Source organism: Bufo gargarizans, chromosome 5 (assembly GCF_014858855.1).
Source record: "Bufo gargarizans isolate SCDJY-AF-19 chromosome 5, ASM1485885v1, whole genome shotgun sequence".
In the NCBI taxonomy this organism is placed as follows: Eukaryota; Metazoa; Chordata; class Amphibia; order Anura; family Bufonidae; genus Bufo; species Bufo gargarizans.
Genome location: NC_058084.1, coordinates 3,405,805 through 3,431,415, shown reverse-complemented (window position 1 = coordinate 3,431,415; position 25,611 = coordinate 3,405,805). Strand labels below are relative to the sequence as shown.

Genomic DNA, 25,611 nt, shown 5'->3' with positions numbered 1-25,611 from the left:
GACGTAGACAGTGCGGATTGGCTGACAGGTTCGGGCGGAAGTTGTTGGCCGTGTGGGATTGCTTCCAGATGTTGCAGGATGACGGGCGTCGGTGCGGGAAAGACCAAGCGTCGGAGAAATGTTCCGGGAGGCGGCGGTGCTGGAGGTGAGGACCGGTCAGAGACGAGGGCAGCGGTCGGGGAGCTGAGGAAGAGGGTGAGGCGTGCGGAGCGTAGGTCGCTGTTCACACACAGCCTCAGGGCAGTGACAGGAGAGCAGTGCGGTAGCTGGAGGCGCAGACCCCGGGGGGCCACAGGAAGCAGTGTGCACAGGACGGGGGTCGGGGCGTCCTACAGAGACCCCCCCGGTCACCTCCGGTGGTGGTGCAGAGACCCCCGGTCACCTCCGGTGGTGGTGCAGAGACCCCCGGTCACCTCCGTTGGTGGTGCAGAGACCCCCGGTCACCTCCGGTGGTGGTGCAGAGACCCCCGGTCACCTCCGGTGATGGTACAGAGACCCCCGGTCACCTCCGGTGATGGTACAGAGACCCCCGGTCACCTCCGGTGATGGTACAGAGACCCCCGGTCACCTCCGGTGATGGTACAGAGACCCCCGGTCACCTCCGGTGATGGTGCAGAGACCCCCGGTCACCTCCGGTGGTGGTGCAGAGACCCCCGGTCACCTCCGGTGATGGTGCAGAGACCCCCGGTCACCTCCAGTGATGGTGCAGAGACCCCCGGTCACCTCCAGTGATGGTGCAGAGACCCCCGGTCACCTCCAGTGATGGTGCAGAGACCCCCGGTCACCTCCAGTGATGGTGCAGAGACCCCCGGTCACCTCCAGTGATGGTGCAGAGACCTCCGGTGGTGGTGCAGGGACCCCCGGTCACCTCCGGTGGTGGTGCAGGGACCCCCGGTCACCTCCGGTGGTGGTGCAGAGACCCCCGGTCACCTCCGGTGGTGGTGCAGAGACCCCCGGTCACCTCCGGTGGTGGTGCAGAGACCCCCGGTCACCTCCGGGGGTGGTGCAGAGACCCCCCCTTCCCCCCCCCCCCCCCCCCTCCGGTCACCTCCTGACCTCCAGATATTTCCCTCATTGTCTCTATGGCTTTTCCGTGCCGTTTGTGAACAGGAAGATACCGAGTCTTTACGGACGACCATCAAGAACACCGTCCTGTGTGACCCACCTGAGAGGAGCGTCTGGACCTACCTCTTACCCGGACATCTCTGGAGCCTGAGAGCGCTCCTAATACTCTGCAGGGCGATTTTATATTGACATAGGTGTACATTATATAGCGGTATTTATGTCCCTCATAGCGGTTATATAGTTGTAGATTATACAGTGGGATCTTGTCACGGATGATGTTGCAGATAGCTGGAAGTTATGAATAAACATCCGACTGGCTTGATCCCAAACTAAGGAGCATGTAGGTGACCCCTATAAATCCCTAAGAGCTCTCCCTGACTGCTAAGCACATACAAGGGTCTTGAAGGTAGACGATTGTATGTCCACGTACCTAGACTGGGTGACACCTGAAAACCCTATAATAGTGAGGGGACACGACCACCGGCTCCCTGCTCTAAATACGGAGGGAGTCAGGGTCACCTAGAATCAAGCCAGCAAGGAAACACAATACATGAAAAGACTTATCTGAACAAGCAGCTACTGAAGCCTCGAGCAGACCACTCCAATCCAGGAAGTAGTATAAACCGCAAAGTGATGCAGTCTGGGAGGGGATTTAAAGGGATGCAATCAGTGCAACTAGATGACAGCTGAGAGAGGGGAACGAGATGACAAAACAAAAGAACCTCAAGCAGGAGGTTCTGAAGAACGTCTGTCAGAGCTTCTCAGCTGTCTGGTTGTGACAGTACCCCTCCTTCTACGAGTGGACTCCGGACACTCAGAGCCCACCTTCTCAGGATGGGACCTATGGAAAGCCCTGATGAGACGAGTGGCCTTAATGTCCGTCACTGGGACCCACATCCTCTCCTCAGGACCATAACCCTCCCAGTAAACGAGGTACTGGAGAGAACCGCGGACAACACGAGAATCCACAATCCTAGAGACCTGAAATTCAAGATTCCCATCAACCATAATCGGAGGAGGAGGCAAAGGCGAGGGTACAATGGGTTGAACATAAGGTTTTAATAGGGACTTATGAAAAACATTATGGATCTTCCAAGTCTAAAGGAAGATCAAGACGGAAGGCAACGGGATTGATGATGGACAAGATTTTGTAAGGCCCAATAAACCTAGGACCCAACTTCCAGGAGGGAACCTTCAATTTGATATTCTTGGTAGACAACCACACCAGATCACCAACATTCAGGTCCGGACCAAGCACACGTCTCTTATCTGCCACACGCTTATATCTCTCACTCATGCTCTTTAGATTATCCTGAATCTTTTGCCAAATAGATGACAAAGACGAGGAGAATCTGTCCTCATCAGGTAAAGCAGAAGACCCCTCTCCCGAGAAAGTCCCAAACTGCGGATGAAACCCATATGCACCAAAAAATGGTGACTTATCAGAGGACTCCTGACGACGGTTATTTAAAGCAAACTCAGCAAGGGACAAAAAAGAACACCAATCCTCTTGATTCTCCGCCACAAAACAGCGCAGATATGTCTCCAGATTCTGATTGACGCGCTCTGTCTGGCCATTCGACTGCGGGTGCAAAGCAGAAGAGAATGACAACCGAACCCCCAAGCGAGAACAGAAAGCCTTCCAGAATCTGGAAACAAACTGCGTGCCCCTATCAGAGACTATGTCTGAAGGAATACCGTGCAATTTGACAATGTGATCAATAAATGCCTGCGCCAGCGTCTTAGCATTGGGCAAAGCAGGAAAAGGGATGAAATGCACCATTTTGCTAAAACGGTCCACCACAGACCAGAATCACAGTCTTCCCCGAGGAACGAGGCAGGTCCGTTATGAAGTCCATGGACAGATGTGTCCAAGGACGGGAAGGAATGGGTAAGGGAAGGAGAGGACCTGATGGCCGTGAATGAGGGTCTTTGGCACGAGCGCAAGTCTCGCAGGCTGCCACAAAACCCTCAACCGACTTACGAAGCGCAGGCCACCAGAATCTCCGAGCGATGAGATCCACTGTGGCTCTTGCCCCCGGGTGCCCAGCAAGGACCGTATCGTGGTGTTCCTTAAAAATCTTTTGTCATAAAGTGAGAGGCACAAACAACCTCCCAGGAGGGCAAAGATCAGGAGCCTCTGACTGGGCTACCTGCACCTCTGCCTCCAATTCAGGATAGGGAGCAGAGACCACCACACCTTCAGCCAAAATGGGACCCGGGTCTTCAAAATTCCCGCCTCCCGGAAAACAACGTGACAGGGCATCTGCCTTCACATTCTTAACCCCAGGGCGGAACGTGACAACAAAATTAAACCTTGAAAAGAACAAAGACCATCTGTCCTGTCTCGGGTTCAGACGCTTGGCTGACTCCAAGTAGGCCAGATTCTTATGGTCAGTAAACACGGTAATAGGGTGTCTGGCTCCCTCTAGCCAATGGCGCCATTCCTCAAAAGCTAATTTGATGGCCAACAACTCTCTATCTCCCACATCGTAATTTCTCTCTGCGGAGGAGAGTTTCTTCGAGAAAAAGGCACACGGTCGCCAATTGGCAGGAGAGGAACCCTGAGACAAGACCGCCCCCACACCCACCTCAGAAGCATCAACCTCAACTATGAAGGGCAGAGAAATATCAGGTTGTACCAAGATGGGAGCGGAAGCAAAACTCTCCATTATATTAGAAAAGGCCTTACGCGCCTCTACCGACCAGGAAGAAAAATCTACCCCCTTTCTGGTCATATCAGTGAGTGGTTTAACAATAGAGGAATAATTCAAAATAAACTTCCTGTAATAATTGGCAAAGCCCAAAAAACACATCAGCGCCTTCTGATTCTCAGGAAGCTCCCACTCAAGCACAGCGCGGACCTTCTCGGGGTCCATGCGAAAACCAGAAGCGGAGAGAAGAAACCCCAGAAATTGAATTTCTGGAACCGCAAACACACATTTTTCCAGTTTCGCATATAATTTATTCTCCCGCAGGATGAGCAAGACCTGACGTAAATGTTCCTTATGAGTCTTGAAATCAGGAGAAAAAATCTAAATGTCATCCAAATACACTAATACAAATTTTCCCATCAAATGATAAAAAATGCTGTTCACGAAATGCTGAAAAACGGCTGGAGCATTCATCAAACCAAAAGGCATAACCAAATTCTCAAAATGGCCCTCAGGGGTATTGAAGGCCGTCTTCCATTCGTCCCCTTCTCTGACCCTGACCAGGTTGTATGCCCCTCTTAGATCCAACTTGGAAAAAACTTTAGCCCCAACAACCTGGTTAAACAGGTCCGGGATCAGAGGAAGCGGATAAGGGTCACGAATTGTGATACTGTTCAGCTCCCTGAAATCCAGACAAGGTCTTAAAGAACCATCTTTTTTCTTAACAAAGAAAAAAACCAGCGGCAACAGGTGACTTCGAGGGTCGTATGTGTCCTTTTCTCAGACTCTCAGAGATATAAGCACGCATAGCGACCCTTTCAGGTTGGGAGAGATTGTATAAACGAGATTTAGGCAGTTTGGCGCCTGGGATGAGATTAATAGGGCAATCGTACTCCCTGTGCGGGGGCAAATCCTGAACTCCACTCTCAGAGAAGACATCCGAAAATTCAGAGAGAAAAGGTGGTACAGTCTTAGTAGCAACCTCAGAAACAGATGTCGTGAGGCAATTCTCTCTGCAAAAGTCACTCCAACCATTTATTTGCCTCGCTTGCCAATCAATGGTGGGGTTATGTTTAGTGAGCCAGGGTAGCCCCAACACTAGAGGAGTAGGCAAACCACTAAGGACGAAACACGTTGGATAGACGTGTGCATTGATAAGGAACGTGACATCATAACTTTACCCAGAATGCACTTTTGCTACTGGTGTAGTATTAACTGCTCATATCTAGGTTGCACTGTTGTATAAGCAATAAGCATCATACCATTAAGGGTTAACTCATACATGCCTGATAGTTTCAATACTTCACACCTCTGACATCTTGAGGACTTGTCTCAGAGCCGAGGGACAAACTTTGATACATGAATATATACTTTGAGGAACATCTAGACCATTCTCACCCTGTGGAATTCATGTTCAGATAAGAAATACCATAAAGCCTCTAAATCTGCAGGTGCCGTGAATCTTCTAACTGTCTAAATGTATAATAGTTACAATAACACTAGCTCTTTGAGTGGCGCAGTAATCTTCCCATGGACTGACTTCGGCCAACATGAAAATCCATACAAAATAGTGAATATAAATCAACATTGCTCTTAAAGGCAATGAATACCCATTATTAACTAAAATAAGTAGATATAACAATTTACACTTATGAGAAGGCACAACAAGGGCAATACTTCTGCTCCATACGAATAGCATTGTCCCAGTTATCCTTCAGTTGTTAGTACGGGGCTGTTGTTCCCAGGATCAGGGCGGCCATCAGCAGGAGGATCCTCGGGCGTCAGAACTTCCTTGCAGTGAGAAGCGTGGATCCAGTTAGGCTTTCCTTCAGCCTTTACTGCTGTATGAGTAGTCAACAGGACTTGGAAAGGACCATCAAATCTGGGGTCCAGGACTCTCCTCACATGTCTCCGGCTTGCAGACTGTGTTCCTTCTACTGGATCTGGAAGGGAAGCAAACACTTGTTTATGGCTGTGCTCCGGCCTCCATGTGAGGCCCGCATGTAGCTTGTTAGGCTATCATTGTTCATTACCAACTGTTATGGAGAATACAATCCTAACCTGGGGCGCTTCCAAACAGAATCTCAAATGGGGATAATCCTGTCTGATTCAGTAACTTCAGGGACACCATACCTGCTCACCAGCTCACTGACCAGCTTCTTTGCCGTGTTCTTTGCCTTTGCTACTGGGAAGGCTTCCGGCCACCCTAAAAAGAGATCAACACACACCCAAGGACAGATCCCTATCCTCCTACCTCAGGCAGTTGTATATAGTCTATCTGCAGTCTCTGGAACGGGTAAAGTGGCCTGGAGGTGGAGGGGGGGGGGGGGGGGTGCTTGGAGTCTTCACCACTTGACCGGGATTGTTCAATGCACAGACCAGACATCCTTGTATAAACCGAGCGGCTGCTGTAGGAAATCCTGGAGCAATCCGCCCTGCATTGACCACACTTACCATGGCACCTTTTGATAGGCGAGTGTGGCCCGTGGGCCTCCTGAGCCGTAGCTGGGTACAGAGGGTGCGGTAGACAAATTGTGTCCTTTTTTCTCCAAATTCCATGTTCATCAGGTTTGGCCCCTTGTTTTGCCCAAAGTTATTTTTCCTGTGGAGGGGCTTGCTCGAGCATTCTTTGAAATGTACTTACAGAAATGTCCTCGGGTCTCGAGGCTCTGACCGGGGTGGCGTCAGCATTTAGTGGCTGGAGTGCAGCTTGTTTGGCGGCCTTGTCTGCTCGATCATTGCCTTCTGCTTCCACCGTGGTACATCTTGTATGAGCCTTTACCTTAATAGCGACCTCCTCTGGTAATAACAGAGAGTCCATAAGTTCAAGTACAGAGTCGTTATCTGTAATTGGCCGGCCTGCTGATGTTAGAAAGTCTCTAGCCGCCATATGGCTCCATAGTCATGTGCAATACCAAAAGCATACCTCGAGTCCGTGTAGATGTTCACCTTCTTCGCCTTGGCCAATTTCCACGCCTCATTGAGTGCCTCCAGCTGTGCCTCTTGCGCTGACATGTGAGGTGGCCGTGGTTCAGCTATCCTAACCTCATGCTGTGCGACCACTGCATATCCAGTGTGGAACCAGCCGTCCTCTCCCATCAACCTGCTTCATCTACAAAATACTCAACATCAGGGTTAGGCCGAATGCACACGGCCAAGAGCGGACTGTGGTAACGCGGCCGTGATTCCTGTTGAGAGCAGGAGCGCACGGCGTCATTGGTTGCTATGTGCAGCGCTTCATGCCGCCGCTGCACTACAGTAATACACTATACGAGTCTGCGCCACAATTTTTTTTTCTTTTGCGGTGTGGAGGCACAGAGAGAGACTCTAGTGCTTCCGGGGGTTCTGTGGCTCCGTTCCGCACCTTCCGGATAGTGGACCCATTCAAATTATACAGTGTGCACATGGCCGGTGCCTGTATTTTGTGGACCCACTGTTTGCACACGGCTGGGCCATGGCCGTGTACATGAGCCCGTAGACTGTGTCTACATTTATAGGGAGCGTGATCCTAGAACTAGGAGTCATTTAGCTAATTAATCACTTAAACAAGGTTATATGCGGTTATTATGGTACAGGGTGGAGCGCTGAGGTTATATGTGGTTATTATGGTACAGGGTGGAGCCCTGAGGTTATATGCGGTTATTATGGTACAGGGTGGAGCGCTGAGGTTATATGCGGTTATTATGGTACAGGGTGGAGCGCTGAGGTTATATGCGGTTATTATGGTACAGGGTGGAGCGCTGAGCTAATATGCGGTTATTATGGTACAGGGAGGAGCGCTGACGTTATATGTGGTTATTATGGTACAGGGTGGAGCGCTGACCTTATATGCGGTTATTATGGTACAGGTTGGAGCGCTGAGGTTATATGCGGTTATTATGGTACAGGTTGGAGCGCTGACGTTATATGCGGTTATTATGGTACAGGGTGGAGCGCTGAGGTTATATGCGGTTATTATGGTACAGGGTGGAGCGCTGAGGTTATATGCGGTTATTATGGTACAGGGTGGAGCGCTGAGGTTATATGCGGTTATTATGGTACAGGGTGGAGCCCTGAGGTTATATGCGGTTATTATGGTACAGGGTGGAGCGCTGAGGTTATATGTGGTTATTATGGTACAGGGTGGAGCGCTGAGGTTATATGCGGTTATTATGGTACAGGGAGGAGCGCTGAGGTTATATGCGGTTATTATGGTACAGGGTGGAGCCCTGAGGTTATATGCGGTTATTATGGTACAGGGTGGAGCGCTGAGGTTATATGTGGTTATTATGGTACAGGGTGGAGCGCTGAGGTTATATGTGGTTATTATGGTACAGGGTGGAGCCCTGAGGCTATATGCGGTTATTATGGTACAGGGTGGAGCGCTGAGGTTATATGCGGTTATTATGGTACAGGGTGGAGCCCTGAGGTTATATGCGGTTATTATGGTACAGGGTGGAGCGCTGAGGTTATATGTGGTTATTATGGTACAGGGTGGAGCCCTGAGGTTATATGCGGTTATTATGGTACAGGGTGGAGCGCTGAGGTTATATGTGGTTATTATGGTACAGGGTGGAGCGCTGAGGTTATATGCGGTTATTATGGTACAGGGAGGAGCGCTGATGTTATATGTGGTTATTATGGTACAGGGTGGAGCGCTGAGGTTATATATGGTTATTATGGTACAGGGTGGAGCGCTGAGGTTATATGTGGTTATTATGGTACAGGGTGGAGCGCTGACGTTATATGCGGTTATTATGGTACAGGGTGGAGCGCTGAGGTTATATGCGGTTATTATGGTACAGGGTGGAGCCCTGAGGTTATATGCGGTTATTATGGTACAGGGTGGAGCCCTGAGGTTATATGCGGTTATTATGGTACAGGGTGGAGCGCTGAGGTTATATGTGGTTATTATGGTACAGGGTGGAGCGCTGAGGTTATATGTGGTTATTATGGTACAGGGAGGAGCGCTGAGGTTATATATGGTTATTATGGTACAGGGTGGAGCGCTGAGGTTATCTGTGGTTATTATGGTACAGGGAGGAGCGCTGAGGTTATATGTGGTTATTATGGTACAGGGTGGAGCGCTGACGTTATATGCGGTTATTATGGTACAGGGTGGAGCCCTGAGGTTATATGCGGTTATTATGGTACAGGGTGGAGCCCTGAGGTTATATGCGGTTATTATGGTACAGGGTGGAGCGCTGACGTTATATGCGGTTATTATGGTACAGGGTGGAGCGCTGACGTTATATGCGGTTATTATGGTACAGGGTGGAGCCCTGACGTTATATGCGGTTATTATGGTACAGGGAGGAGCGCTGAGGTTATATGCGGTTATTATGGTACAGGGTGGAGCGCTGAGGTTATATGCGGTTATTATGGTACAGGGTGGAGCGCTGAGGTTATATGCGGTTATTATGGTACAGGGTGGAGCGCTGAGGTTATATGCGGTTATTATGGTACAGGGTGGAGCGCTGACGTTATATGCGGTTATTATGGTACAGGGTGGAGCGCTGACGTTATATGCGGTTATTATGGTACAGGGTGGAGCCCTGACGTTATATGCGGTTATTATGGTACAGGGTGGAGCGCTGAGGTTATATGCGGTTATTATGGTACAGGGAGGAGCGCTGAGGTTATATGCGGTTATTATGGTACAGGGTGGAGCGCTGAGGTTATATGCGGTTATTATGGTACAGGGAGGAGCGCTGACGTTATATGCGGTTATTATGGTACAGGGAGGAGCGCTGACGTTATATGTGGTTATTATGGTACAGGGTGGAGCCCTGAGGTTATATGTGGTTATTATGGTACAGGGTGGAGCGCTGAGGTTATATGTGGTTATTATGGTACAGGGTGGAGCGCTGAGGTTATATGTGGTTATTATGGTACAGGGTGGAGCGCTGAGGTTATATGTGGTTATTATGGTACAGGGTGGAGCGCTGAGGTTATATGCAGTTATTATGGTACAGGGAGGAGCGCTGACGTTATATGTGGTTATTATGGTACAGGGTGGAGCCCTGAGGTTATATGTGGTTATTATGGTACAGGGTGGAGCGCTGAGGTTATATGTGGTTATTATGGTACAGGGTGGAGCGCTGAGGTTATATGCGGTTATTATGGTACAGGGTGGAGCCCTGAGGTTATATGCGGTTATTATGGTACAGGGTGGAGCGCTGAGGTTATATGCGGTTATTATGGTACAGGGAGGAGCGCTGAGGTTATATGCGGTTATTATGGTACAGGGTGGAGCCCTGAGGTTATATGCGGTTATTATGGTACAGGGTGGAGCGCTGAGGTTATATGCGGTTATTATGGTACAGGGTGGAGCGCTGAGGTTATATGTGGTTATTATGGTACAGGGTGGAGCCCTGAGGTTATTATGGTACTGGGTGGAGCGCTGAGGTTATATGTGGTTATTATGGTACAGGGTGGAGCCCTGAGGTTGTATATTTATGTATATGATCTATACATGGAGCTGAGACTTTGCGTTGTTCCCTGCAGAGCGGAGTTTGTCCTGGCGTAAACAGAAGGCTGTCCAGATTCATGAAGCTCTGACTTGTGACCCTGTGGACGTGGAGATGCTGCGGGAGGCTGCAGTCAGCGAGGGTGGGCTTCTCAGTCAGGAGATCCGCCGCAGGGTGTGGGCCAAACTTCTCAATATCAATGTGTTCTGCCTTCCCCCCAAACCAGGTAAGTCCCCTGTCACCCCTGAGCTGCGGTGCAATGTACCTCACACAGGTCAAGATTTCCTTCTCCCATCTGTTCTATTGGTGGTCCTTCATGTGTGATGAGGTAGATGGGCCTCATCTACAGGTTTCTGGGAGAGCGTAGTGAGCATGATCTGTGATATGTACAGAGGGCACTGTGTAGGGAAGGGGCAGAGGTGAACCATGCCCGTCACCTGTCCATAGACTCGTGTGGGAGAGCGTAGTGAGCATGCTCTGTGATATGTACAGAGGGCACTGTGTAGGGAAGGGGCAGAGGTGAACCATGCCTGTCACCTGTCCATAGACTTGTATGGGAGAGCGTAGTGAGCATGCTCTGTGATATGTACAGAGGGCACTGTGTAGGGAAGGGGCAGAGGTGAACCATGCCTGTCACCTGTCCATAGACTTGTATGGGAGAGCGTAGTGAGCATGCTCTGTGATATGTACAGAGGGCACTGTGTAGGGAAGGGGCAGAGGTGAACCATGCCCGTCACCTGTCCATAGACTCGTGTGGGAGAGCGTAGTGAGCATGCTCTGTGATATGTACAGAGGGCACTGTGTAGGGAAGGGGCAGAGGTGAACCATGCCTGTCACCTGTCCATAGACTTGTATGGGAGAGCGTAGTGAGCATGCTCTGTGATATGTACAGAGGGCACTGTGTAGGGAAGGGGCAGAGGTGAACCATGCCTGTCACCTGTCCATAGACTTGTATGGGAGAGCGTAGTGAGCATGCTCTGTGATATGTACAGAGGGCACTGTGTAGGGAAGGGGCAGAGGTGAACCATGCCCGTCACCTGTCCATAGACTTGTATGGGAGAGCGTAGTGAGCATGCTCTGTGATATGTACAGAGGGCACTGTGTAGGGAAGGGGCAGAGGTGAACCATGCCCGTCACCTGTCCATAGACTTGTTATGGAGAGCGTAGTGAGCATGCTCTGTGATATGTACAGAGGGCACTGTGTAGGGAAGGGGCAGAGGTGAATCCATGCCCGTCACCTGTCCATAGACTTGTATGGGAGAGCGTAGTGAGCATGCTCTGTGATATGTACAGAGGGGCACTGTGTAGGGAAGGGGCAGAGGTGAACCATGGCCCGTCACCTGTCCATAGACTTGTATGGGAGAGCGTAGTGAGCATGCTCTGTGATATGTACAGAGGGCACTGGTAGGGAAGGGGCAGAGGTGAACCATGCCCGTCACCTGTCCATAGACTCGTGTGGGAGAGCGTAGTGAGCATGCTCTGTGATATGTACAGAGGGCACTGTGTAGGGAAGGGGCAGAGGTGAACCATGCCCGTCACCTGTCCATAGACTCGTGTGGGAGAGCGTAGTGAGCATGCTCTGTGATATGTACAGAGGGCACTGTGTAGGGAAGGGGCAGAGGTGAACCATGCCCGTCACCTGTCCATAGACTTGTATGGGAGAGCGTAGTGAGCATGCTCTGTGATATGTACAGAGGGCACTGTGTAGGGAAGGGGCAGAGGTGAACCATGCCGTCACCTGTCCATAGACTCTGTATGGGAGAGCGTAGTGAGCATGCTCTGTGATATGTACAGAGGGCAACTGTGTAGGGAAGGGGCAGAGGTGAACCATGCCCGTCACCTGTCCATAGACTTGTATGGGAGAGCGTAGTGAGCATGCTCTGTGATATGTACAGAGGGCACTGTGTAGGGAAGGGGCAGAGGTGAACCATGCCGTCACCTGTCCATAGACTTGTATGGGAGAGCGTAGTGAGCATGCTCTGTGATATGTACAGAGGGCACTGTGTAGGGAAGGGGCAGAGGTGAACCATGCCCGTCACCTGTCCATAGACTGTATGGGAGAGCGTAGTGAGCATGCTCTGTGATATGTACAGAGGGCACTGTGTAGGGAAGGGGCAGAGGTGAACATGCCCGTCACCTGTCCATAGACTTGTATGGGAGAGCGTAGTGAGCATGCTCTGTGATATGTACAGAGGGCACTGTGTAGGGAAGGGGCAGAGGTGAACCATGCCCGTCACCTGTCCATAGACTTGTATGGGAGAGCGTAGTGAGCATGCTCTGTGATATGAGCTGAGGGCACTGTGTAGGGAAGGGGCAGAGGTGAACCATGCCCATCACCTGTCCATAGACTCGTGTGGGAGAGTGTAGTGAGCATGCTCTGTGATATGTACAGAGGGCACTGTGTAGGGAAGGGGCAGAGGTGAACCATGCCCGTCACCTGTCCATAGACTTGTATGGGAGAGCGTAGTGAGCATGCTCTGTGATATGTAGCGAGGGCACTGTGTAGGGAAGGGGCAGAGGTGAACCATGCCCGTCACCTGTCCATAGGACTCGTGTGGGAGAGTGTAGTGAGCATGCTCTGTGATATGTGCAGAGGTCACTGTGTAGGGAAGGGGCAGAGGTGAACCATGCCCGTCACCTGTCCATAGACTTGTATGGGAGAGCGTAGTGAGCATGCTCTGTGATATGTACAGAGGGCACTGTGTAGGGAAGGGGCAGAGGTGAAACCATGCCCGTCACCTGTCCATAGACTTGTGTGGGAGAGCGTAGTGAGCATGCTCTGTGATATGTACAGAGGGGCACTGTGTAGGGAAGGGGCAGAGGTGATCCATGCCCGTCACCTGTCCATAGACTTGTATGGAGAGCGTAGTGAGCATGCTCTGTGATATGTACAGAGGGCACTGTGTAGGGAAGGGGCAGAGGTGAACCATGCCCGTCACCTGTCCATAGACCTCGTGTGGGAGAGCGTAGTGAGCATGCTCTGTGATATGTACAGAGGGCACTGTGTAGGGAAGGGGCAGAGGTGAACCATGACCGTCACCTGTCCATAGACTGGTGTGGGAGAGCGTAGTGAGCATGCTCTGTGATATGTACAGAGGGCACTGTGTAGGGAAGGGGCAGAGGTGAACCGTGCCCGTCACCTGTCCATAGACTTGTGTGGGAGAGCGTAGTGAGCATGCTCTGTGATATGTACAGAGGGCACTGTGTAGGGAAGGGGCAGAGGTGAACCATGCCCGTCACCTGTCCATAGACTCTTGTGGGAGAGCGTAGTGAGCATGCTCTGTGATATGTACAGAGGGCACTGTGTAGGGAAGGGGCAGAGGTGAACCATGCCCGTCACCTGTCCATAGACTTGTATGGGAGAGCGTAGTGAGCATGCTCTGTGATATGTACAGAGGGCACTGTGTAGGGAAGGGGCAGAGGTGAACCATGCCCGTCACCTGTCCATAGACTCGTGTGGGAGAGCGTAGTGAGCATGCTCTGTGATATGAGCTGAGGCCAGGGAGCTGCATACCACACATTTCTATAGTGGTCAGATGAGGGTTAGGGAACAGGTCAGATGACCTTCTGTTATATAGATTATTTCCTGTGTCCTTCAGGACCCGCCCTCCGCGCAAATCACTCGGATTATAACCAAGTGCTAATGGACGTCCGACGCTCACACAAGAGGTTCCCAATCGGTACGTGTTAAAGCACACTGGTTGGGGCCTGTCATGGCTGTGTGGAGTCACGCTGGTTGGGTGGAGGCCTGTCATGGATGTGTGGGGTCACTCTGGTTGGGTGGAGGCCTGTCATGGATGTGTGGGGTCACTCTGGTTGGGTGGAGGCCTGTCATGGATGTGTCGGGTCACTCTGGTTGGGTGGAGGCCTGTCATGGATGTGTCGGGTCACTCTGGTTGGGTGGAGGCCTGTCATGGCTGTGTGGGGTCACTCTGGTTGGGTGGAGGCCTGCCAAGGATGTGTGGGGTCTCTCTGGTTGGGTGGAGGCCTGTCATGGCTGTGTGGGGTCACTCTGGTTGGGTGGATCCTTGTCATGGATATGTGGGGTCACTCTGGGTGGAGGCCTGTCATGGATGTGTGGGGTCATGCTGGTTGGGGGGAGGCCTGTCATGGATGTGTCGGGTCACTCTGGTTGGGTGGAGGCCTATCATGGATGTGTGGAGTCACGCTGGTTGGGTGGAGGCCTGTCATGGATGTGTGGGGTCACTCTGGTTGGGTGGAGGCCTGTCATGGATGTGTCTGGTCACTCTGGTTGGGTGGAGGCCTATCATGGATGTGTGGGGTCACTCTGGTTGGGTGGAGGCCTGTCATGGTTGTGTGGAGTCACGCTGGTTGGGTGGAGGCCTGTCATGGATGTGTGGGGTCACTCTGGTTGGGTGGAGTCCTGTCATGGCTGTGTGGGGTCATGCTGTTGGGTGGAGGCCTGTCATGGATGTGTGGGGTCACTCTGGTTGGGTGGAGGCCTGTCATGGCTGTGTGGGGTCATGCTGGTTGGGTGGAGGCCTGTCATGGTTGTGTGGAGTCACGCTGGTTGGGTGGAGGCCTGTCATGGATGTGCAGGGTCACTCTGGTTGGGTGGAGGCCTGTCATGGCTGTGTGGGGTCACTCTGGTTGGGTGGATCCCGGTCATGGATGTGTGGGGTCACTCTAGGTGGAGGCCTGTCATGGATGTGTGGGGGCACGCTGGTTTTGTGGAGGCCTGTCATGGTTGTGTGGAGTCACTCTGGTTGGGTGGAGGCCTGTCATGGCTGTGTGGGGTCATGTTGGTTGGGTGGAGGCCTGTCATGGCTGTGTGGGGTCATGCTGGTTGGGTGGAGGCCTGTCATGGATGTGTGGGGTCACTCTGGTTGGGTGGAGGCCTGTCATGGCTGTGTGGGGTCATGCTGGTTGGGTGGAGGCCTGTCATGTCTGTGTGGGGTCATGTGGTGTACACGTGTTGCTGATTGCGTGTACTGATCTCACCCCATGTGACTTGCTGCAGGGATGGCGGCGGCTGAGCGGTCCGTGTTACAGGAGCAGCTGATAGACATGATCCTGTACGTCCTGCACGCACACCCGGAGCTGCACTATTACCAAGGATTCCATGATGTGGCGGTTACTTTGCTGTTGACTGCTGGCCTCCGTTTGGGCACCGCCATGCTGCGGACCCTCTCCACACATCACCTCCGGTACGTGCCTCCTCCTCATCGCCGCGGTCGGTACATTCCGGATGTGATTGTCTTTTCTCTTCGGCAGAGATTTCATGGACCCTACGATGGAGCGGACCCGACATGTGCTGAGCTACCTGATGCCGCTGATCCAGAGAGAGAGCCCCGCGCTGCATGACTTCCTGCTCAGGTGATGTATGCACATAGGGGGTCATATAGGGGGTCATTCATCAAACTGGGGTAAAGTAGAACTGCCCATAGCAACCAATCACCCGTCATTACTCACAGCTCCTTTGGAAAATGAAAGATGGAATCTGATCGGTTGCTATGGGCACCTAGGCCAGTTCTACTTAACCCCAGTTTGGTAAATGACCCCAATTGTATCCTGGATGTGCAGTGGATGGGGGGTCTACACTGACTTGTGTGTGGTGGGGTCTACACTGACCTGTGTGTGGTGGTGGGGTCTACACTGACCTGTGTGTGGTGGTGGGGTCTACACTGACCTGTGTGTGGTGGTGGGGTCTACACTGACCTGTGTGTGGTGGTGGGGTCTACACTGACCTGTGTGTGGTGGTGAGGTCTACACTGACCTGTGTGTGGTGGTGGGTCTACACTGACCTGTGTGTGGTGGTGGGGTCTACACTGACCTGTGTGTGGTGGTGGGGGTCTACACTGACCTGTGTGTGTGGTGGTGGGTGTGTGGGGGGGGGGGTCTACACTGACCTGTGTGGGGGGGGGGGGGGGGTCTACACTGACCTGTGTGTGGGGGGGGGGGGGTCTACACTGACCCGTGTGTGTGTGGTGGGGTCCTACACTGACCTGTGTGTGGTGGGTTGGGGTCTACACTGACCTGTGTGTGGTGGTGGGGTCTACACTGACCTGTGTGTGGTGGTGGGGTCTACACTGACCTGTGTGTGTGGTGGTGGTGGTGGTGGTGGGGTCTACACTGACCTGTGTGGTGGTGGTGGGGTCTACACTGACCTGTGTGTGGTGGTGGGGTCTACACTGACCTGTGTGTGGTGGTGGGGTCTACACTGACCTGTGTGTGTGGTGGTGGGGGTCTACACTGACCTGTGTGTGGTGGTGGGGTCTACACTGACCTGTGTGTGGTGGTGGGGTCTACACTGACCTGTGTGTGGTGGTGGGGTCTACACTGACCTGTGTGTGGTGGTGGGGTCTACACTGACCTGTGTGTGGTGGTGGGGTCTACACTGACCTGTATGTGTGGGGGGGGGTCTACACTGACCTGTGTGTGTGGTGGTGGGGTCTACACTGACCTGTGTGTGGTGGTGGGGTCTACACTGACCTGTGTGTGTGGTGGTGGTGGTGGTGGGGTCTACACTGACCTGTGTGTGGTGGTGGGGTCTACACTGACCTGTGTGTGGTGGTGGGTGTGGGGGGGGGGGGGTCTACACTGACCTGTGTGGGGGGGGGGGGGTCTACACTGACCTGTGTGGGGGGGGGGGGTCTACACTGACCTGTGTGTGGTGGTGGGGTCTACACTGACCTGTGTGTGGGGGGGGGTCTACACTGACCTGTGTGTGGGGGGGTCTACACTGACCTGTGTGTGTGGTGGTGGGGTCTACACTGACCTGTGTGTGGTGGGTGTGGGGTCTACACTGACGTGTGTGGTGGTTGTGGGGTCTACACTGACGTGTGTGTGGTGGTTGTGGGGTCTACACTGACGTGTTGTGGTGGTTGTGGGGTCTACACTGACCTGTGTGTGGTGGTGGGGTCTACACTGACCTGGTGTGGTGGTGGGGTCTACACTGACCGTGTGTGGGTGGGGTCTACACTGACCTGTGTGGTGGTGGGGTCTACACTGACCCGTGTGTGGTGGTGGGGTACACTGATGTGGTGGTGGTGGGGTCTACACTGACCTGTGTGGGGGGGTCTACACTGACCTGTGTGTGGTGGTTGTGGGGTCTACACTGACGTGTGTGTGGTGGTTGTGGGGTCTACACTGACGTGTGTGTGGTGGTTGTGGGGTCTACACTGACCTGTGTGTGGTGGTGGGGTCTACACTGACCTGTGTGTGGTGGTGGGGTCTACACTGACCTGTGTGTGGTGGTGGGGTCTACACTGACCTGTGTTGTGGTGGTGGGGTCTACACTGACCTGTGTGTGGTGGTGGGGTCTACACTGACCTGTGTGTGGGGGGGTCTACACTGACTGTGTGGTGGTGGGGTTACACTGACCTTGTGTGGTGGTGGGGTCTACACTGACCTGTGTGGGGGGGGGGTCTACACTGACCTGTGTGTGGGGGGGGGGGGGGGTCTACAGACCTGTGTGTGTGGGGGGGGGGGTCTACACTGACTGTGGTGGGGGGGGGGGGGTCTACACTGACCTGTGTGTGGGGGGGGGGTCTACACTGACCTGTGTGGGGGGGGGAGTGGGGTCTACACTGACCTGTGTGTGTGGGGGGGGGGGGTCTACACTGACCTGTGTGTGGGGGGGGGGGGTCTACACCTGTGTGTGTGGGGGGGGGGTCTACACTGACCTGTGTGTGTGGGGGGGGGGTCTACACTGACCTGTGTGTGGGGGGGGGGTCTACACTGACCTGTGTGTGTGAGGGGGGGGGGGTCTACACTGACCTGTGTGTGGGGGGGGGGGGTCTACACTGAACTGTTGTGTGGGGGGGGGGTACACTGACCTGTGTGTGGGGGGGGGGTCTACATGACCTGTGTGGGGGGGGGGGGGGTCTACACTGACCTGTGTGTGGGGGGGGGGGGTCTACACTGACCTGTGGGGGGGGGGGGAGTGGGTTTGTACAAAACAAGACAATAACACTGTCAGTTCGTTGCTGTCACCCGCAGGTCAGAGGTTGGATGTATCTTCGCCCTGAGCTGGCTCATCACCTGGTACGGACACGTCCTCAGTGACTTCCATCAAGTCCTCCGGCTCTACGACTTCTTCATGGCGTCTCACCCCCTGACCCCTGTCTACAGTGCTGCACAGGTACCAGGGGCTCATAGACGGGAGTATCTCTATATTACAGTTATGGAGGGGATTATTGGGGGGTAATGATGGTTTATGTACTGTACCCGGTGTACCTGTATATTGCGTGGGTATATGGGGGGGATTATTGGGGGTAATGATGGTGTATGTACTGTACCCGGTGTACCTGTATATTGCGGTATATGGGGGGGATTATTGGGGGGGTAATGGTGTATGTACTGTACCTGGTGTACCTGTATATGCGGTTATGGGGGATTATTGGGGGGTAATGATGGTGTATATACTGTACCCGTGTACCTGTATATTGCGGTATATGGGGGGATTATTGGGGGGTAAGTCGATATACTGTACCTGTATATTGCGGTATATGGGGGGATTATTGGGGGGGTAATGGTGTATGTACGTACCTGGTGTACCTGTATATTGCGGTATATGGGGGGATTATTGGGGGGTAATGATGGTGTATATACTGTACCCGGTGTACCTGTATATTGCGGTATATGGGGGATTATTGGGGGGAATGGTCTATATACTGTACTGTATATTGCGGTATGGGGGGATATTGGGGGGTAATGATGGTGTATTACTGTACCCGGTGTACCTGTATATTGCGGTATATGGAGGATTATTGGGGGGTAATAGTGTATATACTGTACCCGGTGTACCTGTATATTGCGGTATATGGGGGGATTATTGGGGGGTAATGGTCTATATACTGTACCTGTATATTGCGGTGTAGCAGTGCAGTCGCGGGATGATGTTCCTGTGTCCTCTCCACAGATGGTTCTGATGCGGGAGGGCGAGGTCCTGCGGGGGGATTGTGACATGGCCAGCGTCCATCAGCTCCTGTCCCGGATCCCTCCTGATTTCCCGTATGAGACCCTTATTTCCCGGACCCACAGCTTGTTCCAGAGACACCCGCCATCCGAGCTGGAGAGGCAGACGTCCCTACAGCGGCTGAAGAGGTGGGTGCGGTGTCCGGGTGATGAGGAAAGGCGGTTATCGGGAGACGGGTGTACCGTCTGAGCGGTGTTCTCCCGTGGTCGCCCGATCCCCTCCCCTCAAAGAATACATAAAGGCTAAATACAACAGAACATGTCCCCTCCTGTGCAAAAGTAAGCGCACCCTGCTTTAGTAACTGGTTGCTACACCTAGGGGCGGTGATGCCGGTGGATCCTCTGACTTCTCTGGGATCTGGCGATGCCGGTGGATTCTCTGGGATCTGGCGATGCCGGTGGATCCTCTGACTTCTCTGGGATCTGGGCTTGCCGGTGGATCCTCTGACTTCTCTGGGATCTGGCGATGCGGTGGATCCTCTGACTTCTCTGGGATCTGGCGATGCCGGTGGATCCTCTGACTTCTCTGGGATCTGGCGATGCCGGTGGATCCTCTGACTTCTCTGGGATCTGGCGATGCCGGTGGATCCTCTGACTTCTCTGGGATCTGGCGATGCCGGTGGATCCTCCTGACTTCTCTGGGATCTGGCGATGCCGGTGGATCCTCCTGACTTCTCTGGGATCTGGCGATGCCGGTGGATCCTCCTGACTTCTCTGGATCTGGCGATGCGGTGGATCCTCTGACTTCTCTGGATTGGCGATGCCGGTGGATCCTCTGACTTCTCTGGGATCTGGCGATGCCGGTGGATCCTCCTGACTTCTCTGGGATCTGGCGATGCCGGTGGATCCTCTGACTTCTCTGGGATCTGGCGATGCCGGTGGATCCTCCTGACTTCTCGGGATCTGGCGATGCCGGTGGATCCTCCTGACTCTCTGGGATCTGGCGATGCCGGTGGATCCTGACTTCTCTGGGATCTGGCGATGCCGGTGGATCCTCCTGATTCTCTGGGATCTGGCGATGCCGGTGGATCCTCCTGACTTCTCTGGGATCTGGCGATGCGGTGGATCCTCCTGACTTCTCGGGGATCTGGCGATGCCGGTGGATCCTCTGACTTCTCTGGGATCTGGCGACGGTGGATCCTCCTGACTTCTCTGGGATCTGGCGATGCCGGTGGATATCCTGACTCTCTGGGATCTGGCGATGCCGGTGGATCTCCTGACTTCTCTGGGATCTGGCGATGCCGGTGGATCCTCCTGACTTCTCTGGGATCTGGCGATGCCGGTGGATCCTCCTGACTTCTCTGGGATCTGGCGATGCCGGTGGATGCTCTGACTTCTCTGGGATCTGGCGATGCCGGTGGATCCTCTGACTTCTCTGGGATCTGCTGGTGATCTCCTGTCTGTGCTGACTGCCGGAGTTCTTTCAATCCTCTTGTAACCTGATGTGTCTGCCTCCTCTCACCATGGAGCGGTCAGTCCGATGTGAGCTCGCGGTGCAGTCGGGGGCAGTCATCTCGGCCGTGTGTCTTTTGGTGGGTGCAGGTTGAGCCCCTCTGATTTCTCCTCCTGTCTTCTATCTTTCAGCATCTCCGCAGCCTCGTTCCGCTCCCTGCAGATCTCCAGCGCACAGCAGCGACCGGATTTTGTGCTTCGTCAGCAGGTTTCCCCTCCTTCAGATATGCTACCTGCTCGGTCTCACAACACCCTGATGAAGCTGGCGGTGTGGGGGATCTCTGCCTCCCTGGGGGCTGCAGCTCTGGCTGTAACACAGACTGCTCTGGAGTGGGGCCCCGATTTGCTACTGAGACTGTTCTGAGGCTTCAGGAGTGCTTACAATGAACATTTCAGGTTCAGGACGACAGGCAATGGGTACTGAGAAGGTGATGTCATCAGGGGCTGGAGAGTGGTCCTGGGGAGCTGGGGGAGACTAGCAGGTCGGAGCGCGGTCCTGGAGAGCCGGGGGAGGCTGGCCGGGCAAAGTGTAGTCCTGGAGAGCCGGGGGAGGCCGGCAGGGTGGAGAGTGGTCCTGGAGAGATGTGGGAGGCCAGCAGGGTGGAGAGTGGTCCTGGAGAGGTGGGGGAGGCCGGCAGGGCGGAGAGTGGTCCTGGAGAGATGTGGGAGGCCAGCAGGGTGGAGAGCCGGGGGAGGCCGGCAGGGTGGAGAGTGGTCCTGGAGAGCTGTGGGAGGCCAGCAGGGCGGAGAGTGGTCCTGGAGAGGTGGGGGGGACCAGCAGGGAGGAGAGTGGTCGTGGAGAGGCGGGGGAGACCGGTAGGGCGGAGAGTGGTCCTGGAGAGGCGGGGGGAGGCCGGCAGGGAGGAGAGTGGTCCTGGAGAGCCGAGGGAGGCTGGCAGGGAGGAGAGTGGTCCTGGAGGCGGGGGGAGTCCGGCAGGGAGGAGAGTGGTCGTGGAGAGGTGGGGGGACGGCAGGCGGGAGAGTGGTCCTGAAGAGGCGGGGGGAGGCCGGCAGGGGGAGAGGGTCCTGGAGAGGAGGGGGAGGTAGGGCGGAGAGTGGTTGGAGCGGGGGGGGAGGTCGGCAGGGCGGAGAGTGGCCCTGAAGAGGTGGGGGGAGGCCGGCAGGGCGGAGAGTGGTCCTGAAGAGGTGGGGGAGGCCGGCAGGGCGGAGAGTGGTTCTGGAGAGTTGGGGGGGAGGTAGGCGGCAGGGCGGAGAGTGGTCCTGGGAGGCGGGGGGGAGGTGCGGCAGGGCGGAGAGGGTCTGGAGAGGCGGGGGGGAGGTAGGCCGGCAGGGCGGAGAGTGGTTCTGGAGAGGCGGGGGGGAGGTAGGGCGGCAGGGCGGAGAGTGGTTCTGGAGAGACAGGGGGGGGAGGTAGGCCGGCAGGGCGGAGAGTGGTTCTGGAGAGACAGGGGGGGGGGAGGTAGGCCGGCAGGGCGGAGAGTGGTTCTGGAGAGACAGGGGGGGGTGGGTGGGTAGGTAGGCCGGCAGGGTGGAGAGTGGTTCTGGGGAGGCTGGCGCACGGTTTTCATGGCTGAATCCTCCTCCCTGAGTGGCTGAGTTTGTCCTATTGTGGTGACATCATCTTGTACATTGTAATATTTGTGTTTTACATAAAATATCTCCAGTAATTGGTTATGATGCGTTGTCCAGTCCTGTGTAGTCACCGCACACTAGAGCATCCAGTTGTAGTACTGCAGAGCAGTGTGACAGAGCAGTATTCCCAGGTAGTGGTGCAGTCCTCTCTGTGGCCTGTAGAGGTCACCCTTGTATTTTTTTTATTTTTTTTGCTGTATGCTCTTGATTGCAGGGTCGCATGTCTGATGTTTTTTTTTTTTTTTTTTTGCATTTTTCGGCACAATTTATTCAACAATCACAGACGACATTTATTAATGAATTAATGATAAGAGGCAAAAGCAGAATAAAGGATAGATGTATGTAGATTAGTGTAGTGATGACTGCCGTGTGGGTGCGTCTGTAGGTCGGCGTAGTGATGAGTGGTGTATTTGATGTGATGCATTGTGGTCCAGCTCGGGATGCAGGTGAGGAGGGTGATGTGATGCATTGGGGTCCAGCTGGGGGTGGGGGGCGTGATGTAATGCATTGGGGTGAGGTGGGTGGGGGGGGATGTGATGCATTGGGGGGGTGTGGTGGGGGTGATGTGATGCATTGGGGGGGTGTGGTGGGGGTGATGTGATGCATTGGGGTGCTGCTGGGGGTGGGGTGGGGGGGTGATGTGATGCTTTGGGGTGCTGCTGGGGGTGGGGTGAGGGGGTGATGTGATGCGATGCATTGGGGTGCTGCTGGGGGCTTCACTGAATAAACATTTTATAGACTGTCCGAAGACAGATCATCTTGGAATGTGGTGGGGGAGGCAGGAGAGCATGGACTTCATCACCTTCTGATCATGGACCCTTCAGGAGATGCTGGATGGTTGGGGTGCGTCTGTAGGCTGGTGTGGTGGTGGTGGGTGACATGTGGGTGCGTCTGTAGGTTGGTGTGGCGGTGGGTGACGTGTGGGTGTGTCTGTAGGTTGGTGTGGTGATAACTGATGTGTGGGTGTGTCTGTAGGTTGGTGTGGCGGTGGGTGACGTGTGGGTGCTTCTGTAGGATGGTGTGGTGGTGGGTGTGTCTGTAGGTTGGTGTGGCTGTGGGTGCGTCTGTAGGTTGGTGTGGTGGTGGGTGACGTGTGGGTGCGTCTGTAGGTTGGTGTGGCGGTGGGTGACATGTGGGTGCGTCTGTAGGCCGATGTGGCGGTGGGTGACATGTGGGTGCGTCTGTAGGCCGATGTGGCGGTGGGTGACATGTGGGTGCGTCTGTAGGCCGATGTGGCGGTGGGTGACGTGTGGATGCGTCTGTAGGTCGGTGTGGCTGTGGGTGCGTCTGTAGGTTGGTGTGGTGGTGGGTGACGTACGTGTCACGGAGCTTCACTTTGAGGGTCTTTCATACCGCAGCCAGATGATTCAGATGGAGCTCAACTCTTTTATTTATAATTCACTAAACAGGAATATCTCAGGGGATGGCCGCAATACATCTCCCTGGTTAGAAGATCATCACACATGGTCCCAGAATCTGGCCTCAATTCAGAACCTGACCCTTCCAGCACACATAGCAACTACAAACTACCACACCCGACTTCTTCACTTTGTATTCTCATCATTCCCTTAGCCCATAGGCAGGTAGAGGCATGAACAACTACCAGCCCCCAACCATCCAGCATCTCCTGAAGGGTCCATGATCAGAGGGTGATGAAGTCCATGCTCTCCTGCCTCCCCCACCACATTCCAAGATGATCTGTCTCTGGACAGTCTATAAAATGTTTATTCAGTGAAGCCCCCAGCAGCACCCCAATGCATCACATTCCCCCCGAATGTTTGTAGGACACCACAGCACTGCAAGATGACAAAGGACATGGGGATAATGGCCAACATGACAGCACATTATGAGGAGATATAAGTTGGATTGGGGTCCTTCACAGTGTATATATAGGTCGGTATGTTGGGGGGAGATCCACTGCCAGGGGCCTGTAGAGAAGACGAGGGGTTGGTGGGGCTAAAGGGTTTGACAGTGGCTTCCTCCTCCTCACCCGTCACCAGCTCCTACCCTGTAATGCAATAGTTGTTTCGCACTGTCCTGCCGTTTACAGACATTGTCAGTTCCCGGTGGGATGGAGCCTGCCTGCAGTGGGCCCTGGTGTTAGGCTTGCCCCCATCTGACCTCTTATGTGCTCTCCAACACTTATAGAATGATGTGCAAAGAGTTCAGCTCCATCTGTGTTTAGCGTCTGGTACCCGTGTGACGGTGGAGCCCGGGATGCATGTTCTCTTTGTTGGAGGGGGGTTCTGGATCTGGGGGACCGGGGAGAGTCGAGGTGGCTGCTTTCATTACCAGAAGCTCCCGCTTAATTGCTGCATCTAATGACCGTTGTTATGTGCAGAACAGATGTCGCCCTCTAATTAGCTGCAATAGACTCCGCCGGGCGCTGAGAACCGGGGCAGCATCACCTGACGGCTCGGGCGAGCAGTTGTGTCTACACCGTGCCACATTCTAGACGCACTAACCCCCCTATAGCTCACACAGCCTCTCCACCGAGAGCCCCCATAGATCACAGTGCCTCTCCACCGAGAGCCCCCATAGATCACGGTGCCTCTCCACCGAGAGCCCCCATAGATCACGGTGCCTCTCCACCGAGAGCCCCTATAGATCACGGTGCCTCTCCACCGAGAGCCCCTATAGATCACGGTGCTCCACCGAGAGCCCCCATAGATCACACTGCTCTCAGCCGAGAGCCCCCATAGATCACACTGCCTCTCCACCGAGAGCCCCCATAGATCACACTGCCTCTCCGCCGAGAGCCCCCATAGATCACACTGCCTCTCCGCCGAGAGCCCCTATAGATCACAGTGCCTCTCCACCGAGAGCCCCCATAGATCACAGTGCCTCTCCACCGAGAGCCCCCATAGATCACAGTGCCTCGCCACCGAGAGCCCCTATAGATCACACACTGCCTCGCCACCGAGAGCCCCTATAGATCACACACTGCCTCGCCACCGAGAGCCCCTATAGATCACACTGCCTCGCCACCGCGAGCCCCCATAGATCACAGTGCCTCGCCACCGAGAGCCCCTATAGATCACACACTGCCTCGCCACCGAGAGCCCCTATAGATCACACACTGCCTCTGGACCAGAAAGCCTCCTTCTCCATGGACCAGCTGTATATCAGTCACCCCTTCTTCTAGGAGCCCCTGTGGATCGGAGCCCCCCTCCCTTCTCCATGGACCAGCTGTGTATTACTGGCCTCCCCCACCTGGACTACCTGTATATCGGCCTCCCACACCTCTTATTTTTAATTTTATTTTTTTATGACCCTATAGATCACAGCTCACACTGCCCCAGGATCCTTCCATAGATCTGTCCACTCCTGCCTCCGATTTCTTAGCCTTCCATCCAGGGACCCTCATGGATCCCTGCCAGTCCCCCTGTGGTGGGTGAGGGTTAGCTGGCAGTGTGACTCTACACAGCGGTACCACACCACTCAGGGTCTGGAAATCT

The 25,611-nt window shown here is 54.2% G+C and overlaps 2 protein-coding genes across 3 annotated transcripts in view; one reads left to right on the top strand and one right to left on the bottom strand.

Annotated features, from left to right (window-relative positions):
* The first annotated feature begins 15 nt into the window (after window positions 1–15).
* LOC122938639 (TBC1 domain family member 20-like) lies at window positions 16–21,389 on the top strand. 2 transcript variants are annotated; one of them, XM_044294296.1, is made up of 8 exons: window positions 16–145; window positions 10,206–10,394; window positions 13,768–13,848; window positions 15,150–15,336; window positions 15,404–15,505; window positions 18,131–18,272; window positions 19,053–19,237; window positions 20,693–21,381. In XM_044294296.1, the coding sequence occupies exons 1-8, from the start codon at window positions 79–81 to the stop codon at window positions 20,922–20,924; spliced, it is 1,185 nt and encodes a 394-aa protein (XP_044150231.1). In that variant the 5' UTR covers window positions 16–78; the 3' UTR covers window positions 20,925–21,381. The 2 variants fall into 2 exon arrangements, with proteins under 2 accessions (XP_044150231.1, XP_044150232.1); XM_044294297.1 differs by lacking the exon at window positions 13,768–13,848 and having other exon boundaries at window positions 20,693–21,389.
* LOC122938238 (cytochrome P450 11B, mitochondrial-like) overlaps window positions 20,998–25,611 on the bottom strand; it is a 21,923-nt gene continuing 17,309 nt past the window's right edge. The window contains exon 5 of the mRNA XM_044293614.1: window positions 20,998–21,212. Coding sequence (XP_044149549.1) covers window positions 20,998–21,212 — 215 coding nt within the window. The remainder of the gene's footprint in view (window positions 21,213–25,611) is intronic.

Excerpts from the sequence above, each read along its gene's own strand:
- LOC122938639 (XM_044294296.1), top strand. The coding sequence starts at position 79 with ATGACGGGCGTCGGTGCGGGAAAGACCAAGCGTCGGAGAAATGTTCCG. Across the intron at positions 10,395-13,767 it reads CTGCCTTCCCCCCAAACCAG|GACCCGCCCTCCGCGCAAAT; the intron begins GTAAGTCCCCTG and ends TGTGTCCTTCAG. Across the intron at positions 19,238-20,692 it reads TCCCTACAGCGGCTGAAGAG|CATCTCCGCAGCCTCGTTCC; the intron begins GTGGGTGCGGTG and ends TCTATCTTTCAG.